The sequence below is a fragment of the Ahaetulla prasina genome, chromosome 17 (genome assembly GCF_028640845.1).
Source record: "Ahaetulla prasina isolate Xishuangbanna chromosome 17, ASM2864084v1, whole genome shotgun sequence".
NCBI lineage: Eukaryota > Metazoa > Chordata > Lepidosauria > Squamata > Colubridae > Ahaetulla > Ahaetulla prasina.
In genome coordinates this window covers 8,859,935-8,876,336 of record NC_080555.1, presented here as the reverse complement: position 1 = coordinate 8,876,336, position 16,402 = coordinate 8,859,935, and the positions used below count along the sequence as shown (strand labels likewise).

Below are 16,402 nucleotides of genomic sequence, written 5' to 3'. Positions count from 1 at the left end.
GAGAGAGAGAGAGAGAGAGAGAGAGAGAGAGAGAGAGAGAGAGAGGGAGAGAGGGATGCAAAAATTAGACGAGCAGAACAGGGGAAGGAGACACAGCAAAGAAGAAAGGGAAGACGGGGTGAAAAATGGAGGGGGAGAGATGCAGACGTGATGATGGGAGACGCAAGCCAGGCAGGGCTAGCCGGAGAGGAGTATTTATTTTCCTGCATTTCATAGTTGAGGGAAATCATTCTCTTTCCCGCAGTTGAAAATCCCCCTCCCTGCTTTTAGAGCCTTTGCGGTGCCTGTCCCCACTGCAACCCTGGGGGAAGGTTAGAATGAGAGACAGCGAGACTGAATGTGGCTCAGATCATTTGCCGGGTTGGTTGGTACATCACAATTTGTCCAGACTTTTTTTTTTTTTTTAAAAAACTCCATAATAGGAGAATAAAATTCCTATTGAACCGGTCTGTCTGGCTTGAGCTTCCAAGAGTGGGTTTTCGTCACATCTGGATTGACCAGATATCCAACCGCCAGGTTTTTTTTAACCAGGTTATGCGTGTGGTGTGAGGACGGCCAATTCATGCTTACAGACCAAGATCGGCGGCTTAGTGCAGGGACGGAGAACCTTTTCGGCACCAAGTGCCCAAAAGGGAGCACACGCCTCTCAGGTGTAACTGGGAATAGGAGCTGCCCAGGGCGCATGCGCATCCCCGAAAATGAACTTCCGGTTTCAGTGACTGAACTTCCGGTTTCAGCCAGCTACTCTTCCGGGTTTCTGGCACTCATGCGCACGCGACGATCAGCTGGCCGGCGTGCATGCTCATGCAGGAAAAACGAAAGACCAGCTCTCCCAGTTTCCGGCACTGCCGCATGCAAAAAGGCCAGCTGATCATCACATGCACATGCGCGCCAGAAATCCGGAACGGAAACGGGCAACGCCATGCACGCCAGGCGACATGGCTCTGTGTGCCACTTCAGGTACAAGTGCCATAGGTTCGCCATCATGGGCTTAATGTGCACCTGGCATCTTCTAATCTGACAATCAAGCCATCAAGCCATGTTAACTGTTTACATATCATTTAGGAGAGATACTGAAATCTGGCCTCAACAATCAAGCGAAGGTGTTGTGTTTTTTTTCCAAGAGGCAACTGGACTTTCTGGTTTTTCGTTGAAGACGTTTCGCTTCTCATCCAAGAAGCTTCTTCAGCTCCGACTGGATGGTGGGGAGAGCCAGAGCTGAAGTCAGAACTGAAGAAGCTTCTTGGATGAGAAGCAAAACGTCTTCAAAGAAAAACCAGAAAGTCCAGTTGCTTCTTGAAAAAGCACCCTTGGGCAGTGGTGGGATTCAGCCGGTTCGCACCTATTCGGGAGAACCGGTTGTTAACTTTCTAAGCAGTTCACCGTTGTTGGAAAAAATCTTATTTTGTTTTTTTCCACTTTCCAGGGCTAATCCTGTAAGGAAGGCAGGAAGGAAACATTCTGGTGGTGTTTCTAGCCTAATCTTTATTGCCCTGTTTACAGAAACTGGCTCTCTGGTTAGCCCTTGTTACATTGTAACAGCTGAGGCGAAGCGCCCATCGACGTAAGTGACGTTGAGTTGGCCATGCCCTCATAGTCCCATGACCACTGAGTCATGCCTACACAGCTGGTCATTAAGCCAGAGAAACAGTTGCTAAATCATTTGAATCTCACCACTGCCCTTGGGACAACCGGGATCTGGAGGGCTGAGAATCTCCATAGACAAGCTATGATTATTTATCAAAGTAAGGAAGATACTCGGCACGTGCTCACGACTCTACCGATCAAGAGATTCATGATCGATCAATCAAAGTTTATTTATAGTCCAGCGCCAAACACATAGGCCTTATAATTAACACGCACATTAAGACTCATTATACAGAACAGAAAGTGCAAAGGCACACTTTATTAAACCGTTTGCAAAAAAAAAAAGTCTTTATTTATTTCTAGAAATCTAATAAATAAATAAATAAATAAATTTAAAAATAAGGAACGGCACTGTTTCTGGGAGCGCATGAAGCCGTTATCGCATTTAGAGAATGCAACGTGTGTGGATGCACAGGAGCTGGAAGATCATACTTGCGCACAAACACACCGCTATTTGCAGTTGTTTCAAGCCAATGATCATGAATTAGCTACTCCGTTGCACACATTATGTGTGAACCGCAGAGTTAAACGTGTTCTGGTAACCACGTCCCTTCCAGCCGACGTGTAGGAACCACTCAGCAACAAAAGAAACACTCTTTGCCTATAGCCAGAATCTTTTTCCTCCCCCTTTCTTTCTTCACCCCCTTATTTATTTTATACAGGTTTGGGGCAGTCTTACTACCAGGTTTTCCGTTTCAGATATCAGCCGAGCGAGTGGGAATTAATTCTTGCACAGAGAGAGAAAAACAAGATAGCAAGTCCAACTGTTGTTGAAACCAGGGACTGTTGTTGAAACTGGCTCTCTTCTGCGAATTTCTCCTTGTTTCTAGGTTGAATCTCTCCTTGATTGGTTTCCATCCATTGTTCCTTGTCTGGCCTTCAGGTGCTTTGCAGAATAGTTTGACCCCCTCCTCTCTGTGCAGCCCCTCAAATATAGGAAGACTCCTATCATGTCCCGTCCCGTCCCCACAGATCCATCTCTTCACATAGCCAATTCCGTTCTTGAATAGAAGAAAAACCAGAAAGTCCAGTTGTCTCTCGAACAGAATAGAATAGAATAACAGAGTTGGAAGGGACCTTAGAGGTCTTCTAGTCCAGCCCCCTGCCCAAGGAGGAAACCCTACACCACTTCAGACAAATGGTTATCCAACATCCTCTTCAGAACTTCCATTGTTGGAGTATTGGAGTATTCACAACTTCTGGAGGCAAGCTGTTCCACTGGTTAATTGTTCTCACTGTCAGAAAATTTCTGAACGCCATCACTCCGCTATTCAAATAATTCCCTCAACACTGGCCAACTAGTTACTAAATCTGCACTACTATTAATCTTCTCATCGTTCCCATCACCCATCTCCTCCCACTTCTGACTGCATGACTGTAATTTTGTTGCTTGTATCCTTACAATTTATATTGATATTGTTTCCTGATTGCTTATTTGTACCCTATGACTATCATTAAGTGTTGTACCAGGGGTGAAATCTAGCAGGTTCTGACAGGTTCTGGAGAACCGGTAGCGGAAATTTTGAGTAATTTGGAGAAATGGCAAATACCACCTCTAGCTGGCTCCAGAGTGGGGTGGGAATGGAGATTTTGCAATCTCCTTCCTCCAGGAGTGGGGAGGGAATAGGGATTTTGTAGTATCCTTCCCCTGCCATGCCCACCAAGCCACACCACGCCCACCAAGCCACGCCCACAAAACCGGTAGTAAAAAAATTTGGATTTCACTACTGTGTTGTACCTTAAGATTCTTGATGACGGTATCTTTTCTTTTATGTACACTGAGAGCATATGCACCAAAGACAAATTCCTTGTGTGTCCAATCACACTTGGCCAATAAAAAAATCTGTTCTGTTCTGTTCTATTCTATTTCTCCTCATTTCTACGTTGCTTCTCCACTGGTAGTAAAAATCCTGACTGGCGCTGCCCCCATCTATTCTCTGCCTCCCGAGTCCCAGTTGATCGGGAAGAAATGGAAATTTTACAGTATCCTTCCCTTGCCACGCCCACCAAGCCACGCCCACTAAACCATGCCACACCCACCAAGCCACGCCCACAGAACCGGTAGTAAAAAAAAATTTGAAACCCACCATTGGTTTACAGGTGGTCCTCAACTTACCATAGGTTCATTAAGTGACCGTTCAAAGTTACGACGGCACAGAAAAATGTGTGACGTAGGACCGCTTTTCACAGTTACGACCTCTGCAGCGTTCCCCCTGGGTCATGTGATCAAAATTCAGAGGGTTGGCAGCTGGTTCAACATTTGCCGTGTCCCCAGGGCCCTTTTTGCAATCTTCTGACAATGGGGGAGCCAGATTCACTTAACAACCAGGTATACTTACCGTATCAACTTGCAGCCAAAATATTGTCGATGGAGAGTCTCAGCCTGAGATGGCTGCCAGGTCATGGTTGCTTTTTATTTTATTTTTTTTCAAAAGCCCACCGGATTTTCTGGTTTTTCTTTGAAGGCATTTTGCTTCTCATCCACGAAGCTCCTTCCGTTCTGAAGAAGAGCTGAAGAAGCTTCTTGGATGAGAAGCGAAACGCCTTCAAGGAAGAAACAGAAAGTCCAGTGGCCTTTTTTGGGGGGGGGGGAAAGCTCGAGGATGTTATAATGATGGATTCCTGTACTGAGCAGGGGAGACGAACGTTCCTTTCAATCCTTACAATTCAGATTCTGTGAACCTGCTTTAGCACTTAGCCACGTGCCTCAAGCCAGCCAGCCACAGTAGAGGTGTGCAGGGTTTACGTGTGCAGGCCACACGCATAATGACACACCCCTGCTGGTCAAGCAGCAAATCCCCACACCGTTTGAGACAGGTTGGGGGTACAACTAAAACTGTACAAAGGGGCAGCTAACTATTCTTCGCCCATCACAGGCAATGGGGATGCCTGCAGAAGGTACTCCCAACAAGCAGTCCCCCGAAGTCCGTCATGGCGAACCTATGGCACGCGTGCCAGAGGTGGCATGCAGAGCCCCCTCTGTGGCCATACGTGCCATCGCCAGCTGCTCTTCTGTTTTCCAGCGCGCCAACTGGCTGGTCTTTGCACGCCAGCCAGCTGGTCTTTGCAGGCACTGGAGCACCAGAAAATGGCCCGAAAAGCAGCTTGAAAACAGCCCTAAAAATGACCTCTAAACAGCCTGAAAAACACCCCAAAATGGCCAGAAATCAGCCCGAAAAACAGCCTGAAAACCAGCCCAAAAAACGGCCTGAAAATGGCCCCAAAAACAGCCAAAACTAGCCAAGAAACAGGCATGCACATGCCGGGCAGCTGGTCTTTGGGTTTCCAGCACTCAGGCGCACGCACATGTGTGCGCACATATATACATGTCCTGGTTTGGATACTCGGTGCCGAAAACGTTCTCATCCCTGCCTCCATCACACCTCCTTTGTGCAGGTTCCTGGAAAGGATCTAACCTGGTTTAAATATAAGCAGTGCCCAAATTGGCATTTGTGAGGCAAGGGAAGGCCAACACTGCCAAGTCAGGGCAAGACGCAACGGATGGAAACTCACCAAGGAGAGAAGCAACCTGGAATTAAGGAGAAATTTCCTGACAGGGGCGACAATTGATCAGTGGAACGGTTCGCCTTCAGAAATCGTGGGTGGTCCATCATTGGAGGGTTTTAAGAAGAGACGGGACAATCACTTGTCTGAAATGGTAGAGGTCCACGACGGCGAACCTGTGGCACACGTGCCAGAGGTGGCACGCAGTACCCGCTTTGATGGCACACGAGCCGTCGCCCCAGTTCAGCTCCGCCATGCATGCGCGCCTCCTGCCAGCCAGCTGGTCTTCGGGTTTCTGCTGCGCTTGTGTGGGAGGGCGGAGGGAGTGGGAGGGAGCCACGCACGCATGCGTGAGGGGCGGGGCGCCTGCGCGGGGACCACACGCGCATTCATTTTGGAGGTTCCAGCATACGTGCATGCACTCGTGCACACGCTTTGGGCGCTCGATCCGGAAAAGGTCCCTTCCAGCTGGTATAAGTTCTCCTGCTTGGTATTGTTGTTTTTTGTTTTTTGTTTTTACATTTATATCCTGCCCTTCTCCGAAGACTCAGGGCGGCTTACAGTGTGTAAGGCAATAGTCTCATTCTATTTGTATATTTACAAAGTCAACTTATTGCCCCCCCAACAATCTGGGTCCTCATTTTACCTACCTTATAAAGGATGGAAGGCTGAGTCAACCTTGGGCCTGGTAGAACCTGCAGTAATTGCAGGCAGCTGTGTTTTAATAACAGGCTTCTTACAGCCTGAGCCACACCGCGGCCCTCCTGCAGGTTCTCCTGCTTATATAGGTATAGGTCTCCTGCTTGAGCAGGGGGCTGGACTAGAAGACCTCCAAGGTCCCTTCCAGCTCTATTCTATTCTATTCTAAACAAGTCTAGCACGGCAGGGAGGTGCGCAACCCCACTGGACTTCTGGGGAAGTGGGGAACCCACAACATTGGAAGCCACGCAGTTCCTTTTGACAAGACTACCCTTCTCTTCGGGTTGGAATAATACTGGTAGTCCTTGACTTACGACCAAAATTTCTGTTGCTAAGTGAGACATTTTTAAAGTGAGTCCTCCCCTCCCCATTTTATGACCTTTCTTGCCATAGTTAAGGGAATCACTGGCGCTGATAAAATTAGCAACACGGTTGTTAAGTGAAACTGGCTTCCCCGTTGAGTTTGCTTGTCGGAAGGTCGCAAAAGGATACTGCCACTGTCGTAAGTCTGAATCAGTTGCCAAGCATCTGAATTTTGGGCCGTGGCGGATGCTGCAAAGGTTGTAAATGGGAAAAATGGTCGTAAGTCACTTTTTTCAGCGCCGTTGTAACTTTGAACGGTCACTAAACGAACGGTTGTAAGTCAAGGACTACCTGTATTGCAACTAAGGAACAGACAATTGCAAAGTAATTGAGCAAGCCGAACCCTAGTCCAGGTTTTTTGTAAGGAGAGCAACTGAAATAGAAGACTCTGAAAGGCCACACAATCAGAAGGCATGATTTCTGCTTTCATCATGATGCTGGTCCTCATTGTTATTTACACGATTCACATTTGCTGTAGACCCAAGAGCTTTGGCTGGCATATCTAATTCTCTGCCCCTTTTACCCGTGCCGCAAGGAACGTGGTTGTTTCAAAGCCTCTCAGTGATTAGATTCACACAAAGAGCACAGCTGAGTTATCCAAATACGAACTGTACAAAATGCAATACCCAAATTTGAAAAAAAGAAACACAACTTTTTTTTTCTGGATTATTGTGCCGGCTTCACGAAGCTGGCTAAAACAAGACCAGGGGTTGGATTCCAACAATATGCTGAGCCACATAAGTACCCACTCCAGTTTAGGCTTGTGCAGCAAATTGTGCGAACCCAGGCAGTTAAAATTCATGGCTGAGCATGGATTTGAACTCGGGTCATTGCAATCCCAAAGCCCAACCACTGCCCTGCATAGATAGGCCAGTGTTTCAGATTCCCTGCCGTCTCCTTTCTCACCTCTTTCTTATTCTCTGGCCGGGTTCACCCAACATACTTAACTTGGTTAGTGAATTAACCCAATTTTCTGGACTTGCACACAATGCAAGAATAATTAAATTGCCCCAAAGCTGCTGGCTTTGCACAATATACTGAACCACATAAAATCATACATGATTAACACTAAAAAGCTTTTAATGTATATTGTACTGTTAAAGCAGCTACTAAAACTTTCATTGACCTGGCTAAGAATGTCGTGGGAATCCACTGAATGGATTCAGCCACTGAATCATAAACCAGACAACACGCTCAAGCAAACAAGCAAGAAAGTCCGAGGTTAAAATGAATTACGCTTAAAGTACATGAATGCAGCTACCAAGCCTCTCGCTGAACTAATTAAGTATGCTGTGTGGACACAACCCCAAAGGGTTTATGCGCAACAGGGACCATGTGTCAGGGGAGGCAGCAGAATATTTCAAAATGTAAGAGAATAAAAGAGTTGGAAGAGACCTTGTAGGTCATCTACTCCAACCCTCTGCCCAAGCAGAAGACTCTACCATTTCTAACAAATAGCTGTCCAGTCTCTTCTTGAAAGCCTCCAGTGATGGATCGCCCACAACTTCTGAAGGCAACTTCTATTCTGATGGTTGTTTGTTCTCAGTGTCAGAAAATGTCTTATTTCTAGGCTGAATCTCTCCTTGATTTATTTATTTATTTATTTTTTATTTTGTTTACATTTATACCCCGCCCTTCTCCGAAGACTCAGGGCGGCTTACAGTGTATAAGGCAATAGTCTCATTCTATTTGTATATTTTTACAAAGTCAACTTATTGCCCCCCCAACAATCTGGGTCCTCATTTTACCTACCTTATAAAGGATGGAAGGCTGAGTCAACCTTGGGCCGGGCTCGAACCTGCAGTAATTGCAGGCTACTGTGTTCTTAATAACAGGCTTTTACCAGCGTGAGCTAAACTGGCCCGTTTCCATCCATTTCCATCCATTGTTCCTTGTCTGGCCTTCGGGTGCCTTGGAAAATAACTTGACCCCCTTCCTCCTCTCTGTGGCAGCCCCTCAAATATTGGAAGATGGTCTCCTGTCTCCCCTGGTCTTTCTCTTCACTAGATGGGCCATAACTCAGTTCCTGCAACCGTTCATCGTATGTTTTAGCCTCCAGTCCCCTAATCATCTCTGTTGCACTTCTCTGCACTCCTTCTACAATCTCAACATCTTTTTTATAGTGCGGTGACCAAATTGGATGCAGCACACTCTAAAAAAGATTGAACACACATGTAAAATGCCTATCCCTTATAACAGCAACGGTCATTACAATTATACCATGAGCGATTGTGAAACAGGTTCTTGGGACATTTAAAGAAACCAAAGTTAAACTTGCAGGTAGATTTCACGTCACTAAGTGTTGTATCTTATGATTCATGGTGAATGTATTTTATTTTTATTTATATACACTGAGAGCATATGCACCAAAGACAAATTCCTTGTGTGTCCAATCACACTTGGCCAATAAAGAATGCAACGCAACTGTGAAGCGGTATATAAGTCAATATTCTATTGCTATAAACCCTTCCGCCTGTTGCCCAAAATGCCCCCTACCTCCTATGTCGTCATGCATCCTATTCTAAATCCATCAGCCAGACAAGAGTGGCGTTTCCACAGCAACAAGCCCAGGCAACAGCCGCCCAGCTGTCAATCACTCCAGCCGCCAAGAAGTCAGCCGGCCAAAAGTTCCACCGTTGCCACAAGAGCGGCATCGTTGCCAAGGCTCCCCACCACCACCACCTCGACTTCCCCAGCCACCAATTCGGCCTGTTGGCCCAGCCATCTGTAGGTCTCTCCCTCTCCCCCACACAACAGGTAGCCTGCGAGTAGGGCCTAGCCGAAGGGCCTTCCTGTGGGTGTTGTGTTATGTATATCTGTGTGTGAGCGAGAAGCGGAGAGGATGCTCTTGACGTCAATGGGCACAATTCGGGCGTCTGGTGCGAGACGAAGGGAACGCTTTGCAAGAGGAGTTATGTAAACTGAGAGTGTCTCATTGCTGTGGAGTTTCTAACATCCTCGCTGCCAGCACTTCCAAGCAAGATAGAAGATAGAAGACAAGTTGGGTCAAAAGGGCTCAAGGCGCGTGTGTTACACCGATAGATTGATGGGAGAAAAACAGCCAGCAGGAATCAAGAAGTCTAACGGAAGGAGCTTCTGAGTTAACTTGGTCCCCGTCCAGTAAATCATCATCTAACCAAATGAGCTGGGCTGATGCGCTAGGATGCTAAAAAGCTTAACCAAGGTTAGCACTCCCCGAGCAGGGCACGTGGTGGAAACGCAGCCGCTTACCTCATCTTAACTGTATTTAATTAACACCGTTTTCATTTACGCTTAAATTTAAAATTCAATCGAGTTACAGTTTAATTTAAACAGGCCAATCCCCCCTGCCCGCCGTGTTCTGCAGACGGAATGAAAATGTAAGTCCAGGACGAAGTAGAACTACTGTGTTTCCCCAAAAATAAGCCCTCCCCGGATAATAAGACCAATCAGGCTTTTGAGCGCATGCGCTAAAATAAGCCCTCCCCTGGAAATAAGCCTTTCCTGAAAATATTTAAACCCGTGCGATCCCCGCCATTTCTCCTGGTTAGGGTTAGGGAGACAGAGCTGGAAATCACGTAAGACAGCAAGAGGAGTCCACATGCCCAAAAATAATAAGACCTCCCCGAAAATAAGTCCAAGAGCTTATTTCAGGGTTCAAAAAAAATATAAGATAAGGGTCTTATTTTCAGGGAAATATGGTAGAGGTTCTGGGGCTGCAATTATAGACCCTTGGAAGTGAAACCAAGGTGTGATAGACTTTAGCTGGGTTTATTCAACACATTAAAATAAGCGAAGACATTTGGGTAGGTTGTTGGTTTAGCATGCTGTCTTGCTGTCGCATTAAGCTAAGATACTGTGTGGGGTTTTTTTTTGCTGTTGTTGTTGGGGTCCTGCATTTTATTTATTTTTATTTATTCAATTTGGTGACCACCCAATTCCCAAAAGACTTTGAGCAGCAGTGTGTGTGGGGGAATGAAAACCAAATAAATTAAAAAATTAAATGGACTCCAAACCAGCAAAAATAAACCAAAGGTCAACATCCAGTCTAACCCCCAGTCCTGAGAGCAGTCAAGGGTGGGAGCTACACCAATGCATATTACAAAAAGGCAAAGTATTTGGGAACCCCCAAATACTTAATAATTTGGGGGTCCAAATTTAAAACGCTCTATGAAGCAAACGGTGATTTATATATTGTGCTAAGTCATCATGAGTTATTTAATTTACTTCCACCACGGCTGTCGTTATTTGCTTATTTAACAAATTTATACGGCTGACCTTTTCACTGAATTTGATTCTGGGCGGTATAATACAACCAACTATTAAAACAATGACCCAACTTGTTAAAGAAATTAAAATAAAATAAAATAAGGGAAAGCAAGGTGGTGGGAGAAGAACATCCACTTAATCTTAGATTCCCCAAGGGAGATTTGTAAACTATGGTTTCTAAACTGTGGTTTCTGCCCATAACTTTGATCGACTGGGGCTTTTTCTACAAACAAAACCAGTGCAACCTTATCATCCACTGCAACGTATTTTTTTCTGGCTTAAAACCTTTCAAGGAGCTTTTTGTAAAGGCTGGAGGATCCAGCATCAGCTGAGTGAAGCTCAGGGACATGGCAGGCAGCAAAGATGCCCTCAAGCAGTTCTGAATCGCCAGGCTCCCTGACCATGGTAATTTCTTCCCACCATGCCCTGTAGGCACACTATACCAAAGGCATTGTGGGAAATTAAAAATAGTGGCTTAGACCCAGAGGCCCGAGTTCGGGGGACCCTGAGGCACTAGCTTGTTTTCTCCAGGACCAACACTTGTAACCAGTGAGCTCCCTTTGCTGCCTCGTCTTATGACCCTTAAACAGATTTCATATATCTTGATGAAGGTTTGATCTGGTAGGCTGGAAAATAGGATACGTCACCATGAAAATTCAGGTGAAAAGTGCAGAAGGATGAAGTCCAAGTCTGCATTTTTCTCTTCTCAGGAAGCTCAAACTGCCGAAGGAGCTGCTGATCCAGTTCTACAGAGGAATTATTGAGTCTGTCGTTTGCACCTCTAGAACTGTCTGGTTTGGTTCTGCAACCCAACAAGAAAGACACAGACTTCAGAGGATCATGAGAACTGCAGCAAAATCAATGGCTACCAACCTGCCTTCCATTGAAAACCTGTTATACTGCATGAGTCAAAAAGAGGGCTGTGAAGATATCTACAGACCCTTCGCATCCTGGACATAAACTGTTTCAACTCCTACCCTCAAAACGATGCTATAGAGCACTGCACACCAGAACAATTAGACACAAGAACAATTTTTTCCCAAACGCCATCACTCTGCTAAACAAATAATTCCCTCAACACTGTCAAACTATTAACAAATCTGCACCACTATTACTCTTCTCATCGTTCCTATCACTCATCTCCTACTTATGACTGTATGACCGTAACTTTGTTGCTTGTATCCTTACAGTTTATACTGATTGTTTCCTAATATGATTCGATTGCTTATTTGTACCCTATGACTATCATTAAGTGTTGTCCCTTACAATTCTTGACGAATGTATCTTTTCTTTTATGTACACTGCGAGCATATGCACCAAGACAAATTCCTTGTGCGTCCAATCACACTTGGCCAATAAAGAATTCTATCTATCTATCTATCTATCTATCTATCTATCTATCTATCTATCTATCCATCCATCTAATCATTTTTACAAATAACTCAAGATAGTGAACCTATTCAACACATCTTCCTCCTATTTTTCTCCGCAGCAACTTCTGTGATGTGGGTTGGGCTGAGAGAGAGGAATTGTAAATCTAATAATTTCTTATTTAAAATTTGGATCCTAGTTCCTAGTATGATTCGATTGCTTATTTGTACCCTATGACTATCATTAAGTGTACCTTATGATTCTTGATGAATGTGTCTTTTCTTTTATGTACACTGAGAGCCTATGCACCAAAGACAAATTACTTGTGTGTCCAATCCCACTCAGCCAATAAAGAATTCTATTCTTTTCTATATTGTGGTGACCAAAACTGGATGCAATATTACACACACACACAGATGCAATATTACACAAACACACATACACACAGAGAAAGAGAGAGCCCTTCTACGCAGCACTCACAATGTCCTTGAAAACACTATCCACAATATCATATATTTTTTGAAGCAGGAACTACCGCAGTTTTCCCACAATCCCCCTGAAATGGTGTTAAGTCAGGGGCACTATGGGAAATAAAATAACTATTAGGTTTGGATTAGCTTCCAGACAAGGCATATTCTACAAACAAGAGTCTTTGTGACTCTTTCTTTCACAAAAATATTAGGCTGCTTCTCTTTCAAAGGGTGATTGTTCTTGGTGTGAGCTAGGTTGACAAAAGAAGGCAAAAACTATGAGGACTAGAACCTTGGGAAGAAACGCACGGAAAGACACCCAAGAAAAAAAACGTTCGGTAAAGCGGGGAGTTCAGGAACAGGAGAAGAGAAATAGAGGTACTTTCAGTAGCAGTAACTGAGTTGGAAGGGACCTTTGGAGGTCATCCAGTCCAACCCCCTGCTCACGCAGGACACCTATGCTAGGGATTCGAACCGCCGAACTGCCGACCTTTCTGATCGAAAAGCTCAGTGTCTCAGCCACCTAGCGAGGCGAGGCGAAGAGGTCCTGAGTCAGGGAAGGTGGGAGAACGATTCTGCAGGTTTGAAGCGAGCGAGCGAGCGAGCAAGCAAGCATAAGCAACAGGTTTTGCGTGACATTTTTCAGACGATTAAACCCAAATCCGAAAGACGCCGAGAGCTGCAGTCGGACCGGCATCTGCCGTTCCATCCGAGGGATAAAAACCGAAGCGGAGGGTTTTTTTTTCACTGCCTGCCACTAAGAAGCAAAGCAATGACATCACCTCTTCATTGCAACATCAGAGCATATCTGTGCTCCGGTGGAACCGTTTCCCGATGGGCCTTTTTTTCACCCAGTTACAGAAGGCGGAGGGGTGAGAAGCTGGGGAAGGTAAGGAAACGGGGAGCCAAGCTGCTCCCAATCCCAAACCAGGGGGAGGGTTATTAAAACCGCTTTCTTGTTAGACGGCATCCTTTACAATGTTCCAGGTGTTGTAGGGAAAAAGGGAGGCGGTGAGTCTTGGCTTACAGCCCAGAGGAGATAAATTAAAAACAAAACCGAATGAGTAAACAGGGCCAATGACAAAGATGCTAATTTTTCAGGAGGCAACTGGACTTTTTCTTTCTTTCTTTCTTTCTTTTTTTTGAAGACGTTTCGCTTCTCCTCCAAGAAGCTTCTTCGGCTCTGACTTCAGCTCTGACTCTCCCCAGTCGGAGCCGAAGAAGCTTCTTGGAGGAGAAGCGATACGTCTTCAAAAAAAAAAGCAGAAAGTCCAGTTGCCTCTTGAAAAAATAAACACTTTTGGGACAACAGCTACAAACCTGGAGGACGGACAATCTCCATAGGCCAGGGGTTCCCAACCTTTTCTATACCCCGCACCCCTAGAAAGCTTCGGATATATTCGCGCACCCCTTACAAAAGCAAATAATTACATGCATATGATTATGCATATACACTACTGTGTTTCCCCGAAAATAAGACTGGGTCTCATATTAATTTTTGCTCCAAAAGACACATGAGGGCTTATTTTCTGGTTAGGTCTTATTTTGGGGGAAATGCGGTACTAAATGCATCCATCCGGCTGACAATCTTAACTGGGGCTTATTTTTGAGGTAGGGCTTATATTATGAGCATCCTGAAAAATTACGCTAGGACTTATTTTCCGGTTGGGTCTTATTTTTGGGGAAACAGGGTATAACTTTGACACTTCTAAACCAGTGATGGCGAACCTTTTAGGCACAGAGTGCCCAAACCCGGAGCACCGGAAACCCGATAACCTGCTGGCCGGCATTCACGCGTGCCTCAGAAACCCGACGACCAGTTGCCTGAGCTGGGGCAACGGTGCGTGTGCCCACAGAGAGGGCTATGCATGCCACTTTTGACACGTGTACCACAGGTTCGTCATCACGGTTCTAAAGCCAAGTTTTCGCATCCCTGGAATATCATCTCGCACCCCCTATGGGAACCCCTGCCATAGACATTTACACAGGGCAATCTTTCAGTGGTTGGGTTCATACGAGGTAGGGATCCCACATGATTTCAACCCCACATCTAGCTCTGATCAAACCACATCTGTTACCCCAACAGGGAACAGCCGATTCTGACGACTGCTTGGCCCAGCATGAGGCTGGGGTCCCGCAGCATGCCAACCCCTAAACCCACCTACTCCTTCTGAGCAGCTCCCGCCAAAGGGGGGAGCCTGTTTTTGATCCTGGAGCATCGCGAGAAGGAGAATCCCCGCTGGCCGCCTTACCTTCACTGCAAAACTTGCCCTGGAAGCCGGTGAGGCGGCAATCACACTGCACTTCGCTGTTGACCACAGTACAAATCCCACCGTTGACGCAGGGATTCTGCTTGGCACACAGGTATTCCATGTCGCTGCGGATGCCCTGGCTACCCAAGAGGGCGGGGGGCATGTCTCCCACTTTGAGGTTGGCCACCATCCCACGAAAGGGCATCTCGTACTTGACCGTGCTGAGCGTCAGGGCCGACAAGCGGACGTCCGGCGGGATGCCGCCCACAAAGAGATCGCTATCCACCGCCATGTCACGCCGCTTCGACTTGACTTCGGCCACCCGGGCTTCGCCGTCCACCACCAGCATGGTCTCTCGGTAGTTGCGGGTCAAGAGCACCATGTGCCAGCGGTCGTCGTTGATGGGGGTCTCTAGGTGCAGGCTGGCTGGCTCCGCGCAGGAGATGGTGAAGCGCAAACGGAAACGGCCCTCCAAGATCAAGAGTTCCAGGAAGTCGCAGTTGCCCCCGTCGTCCAGGTACAAGACCAGAGCACGAGACACATTGGTCTTGATGCTGAAGCTCAGCTCCCCGGAGGAACTGGCGTCCCACCGGGCGTAGCGCGCCCACTGCCCTGGCGTGCCCCCAAACTCCAAAGCTGCTCCCCCGGCTCCAGGACCCAAGACCAAACCCACCAGCAATGCCAGAGGCACCAGCAAACAAACCGACTTCGCCATGGCAGGCCCACTGTCAACCGGGGGCCCCCTTGGGGACGCCCTCAAATCCTCATGAGACGGGAGGAGAGCAAAATCCTGTAGAAGGAAGGCCAGTCCAAGGGTTGCTCCTTAGACAAAAACGCCCAAGAGGAGGCTGCAGGAGGAAGGGAAGAGGTTCTTCTTGCGTAGGCGAGGGCCACGGAAGTCCTTCGGGCGGGTCCCCTTCCCAAACGGGAAGGTGGTTCTCAGAGACTGGCATACAGCATCTTCCTCCGCAGCCGGCTGGGGCAAGCTGAGCAGAGTTTCACCCCCCCTCCCCAAAGGAGAAAGGTTGCTCCCTGCCGCTAGTAACTCCTCAAGATCCACTGGAGGGTAAGCCCTCCAGGTGCGCTCGGAGCTCAGCCTGGAATGCGCATCGTCAGACGCTCAGATCTGGGAAGAGAAGGAAAAAGAAAGACAATCTGTGAAAGGGAGGGAGAGAGAAAACTGATGCACATGATGCTCTGATATTTTAATCAATTTATTTATAATTAACAGCCTTGCCTTTGAGGGGGGACAGACAGAGATGCCCTTCAGCCTCAACGGTGGAGCTTCCAGTGTTTTCCGCCCCCCAAAATTGAATCTAGGCTCATTGTTCACCCAGGTCCCCCATCACTAGAAAAAAGGCTTGCGGTTCGGACTTCCGGTATCCAGCGGCAACGGACGTCTGGAAGGTTTCTCCTGCCTCCAGCGCCCGAATCCGGCCGCCGCCGAGGCCCTCAGGGGCCAGGTGTTCCGAAAAGGACACCTGCCGTACGGACGGCTCGCCAGGGGTCTCCCAGCCGATATACAGGACTGTGGGGACCGATGCTGGCGCGTCCTAGGCTTGGCGGGGTCCGGAGGCCACAGGCCGCGGCCATTATTTTGGTCGTCGCCTGGGCCGCTGTGCCCGGTGATACCGGGGCATTGGATTTATAACTGCAGCAGCCTGGTGGTGAACAGGGCACGGAGAAGAATTGAGGAGGAGAAGGGAAGGGAATATCGGTGGCGTGGTGGAGTGCTCCGGAGTGCGGGGGTTTTCTCCCCTGCGGTTGGAAGGAGCACGAGTTATTCTGGAGAGAGGAGAACTTAAAATAAGAAGATTACCGGTTTTGTGGAGCTCTGGAGAGAAGAGG

The 16,402-nt window shown here is 47.2% G+C and overlaps 1 protein-coding gene across 1 annotated transcript in view; it reads right to left on the bottom strand.

Annotated features, from left to right (window-relative positions):
• Positions 1–16,402, bottom strand: part of NRXN2 (neurexin 2) — a 531,073-nt gene that overhangs the window by 473,221 nt on the left and 41,450 nt on the right. The window contains exon 2 of the mRNA XM_058160639.1: positions 14,555–15,680. Coding sequence (XP_058016622.1) covers positions 14,555–15,269 — 715 coding nt within the window. The 5' untranslated portion in view covers positions 15,270–15,680. The remainder of the gene's footprint in view (positions 1–14,554; positions 15,681–16,402) is intronic.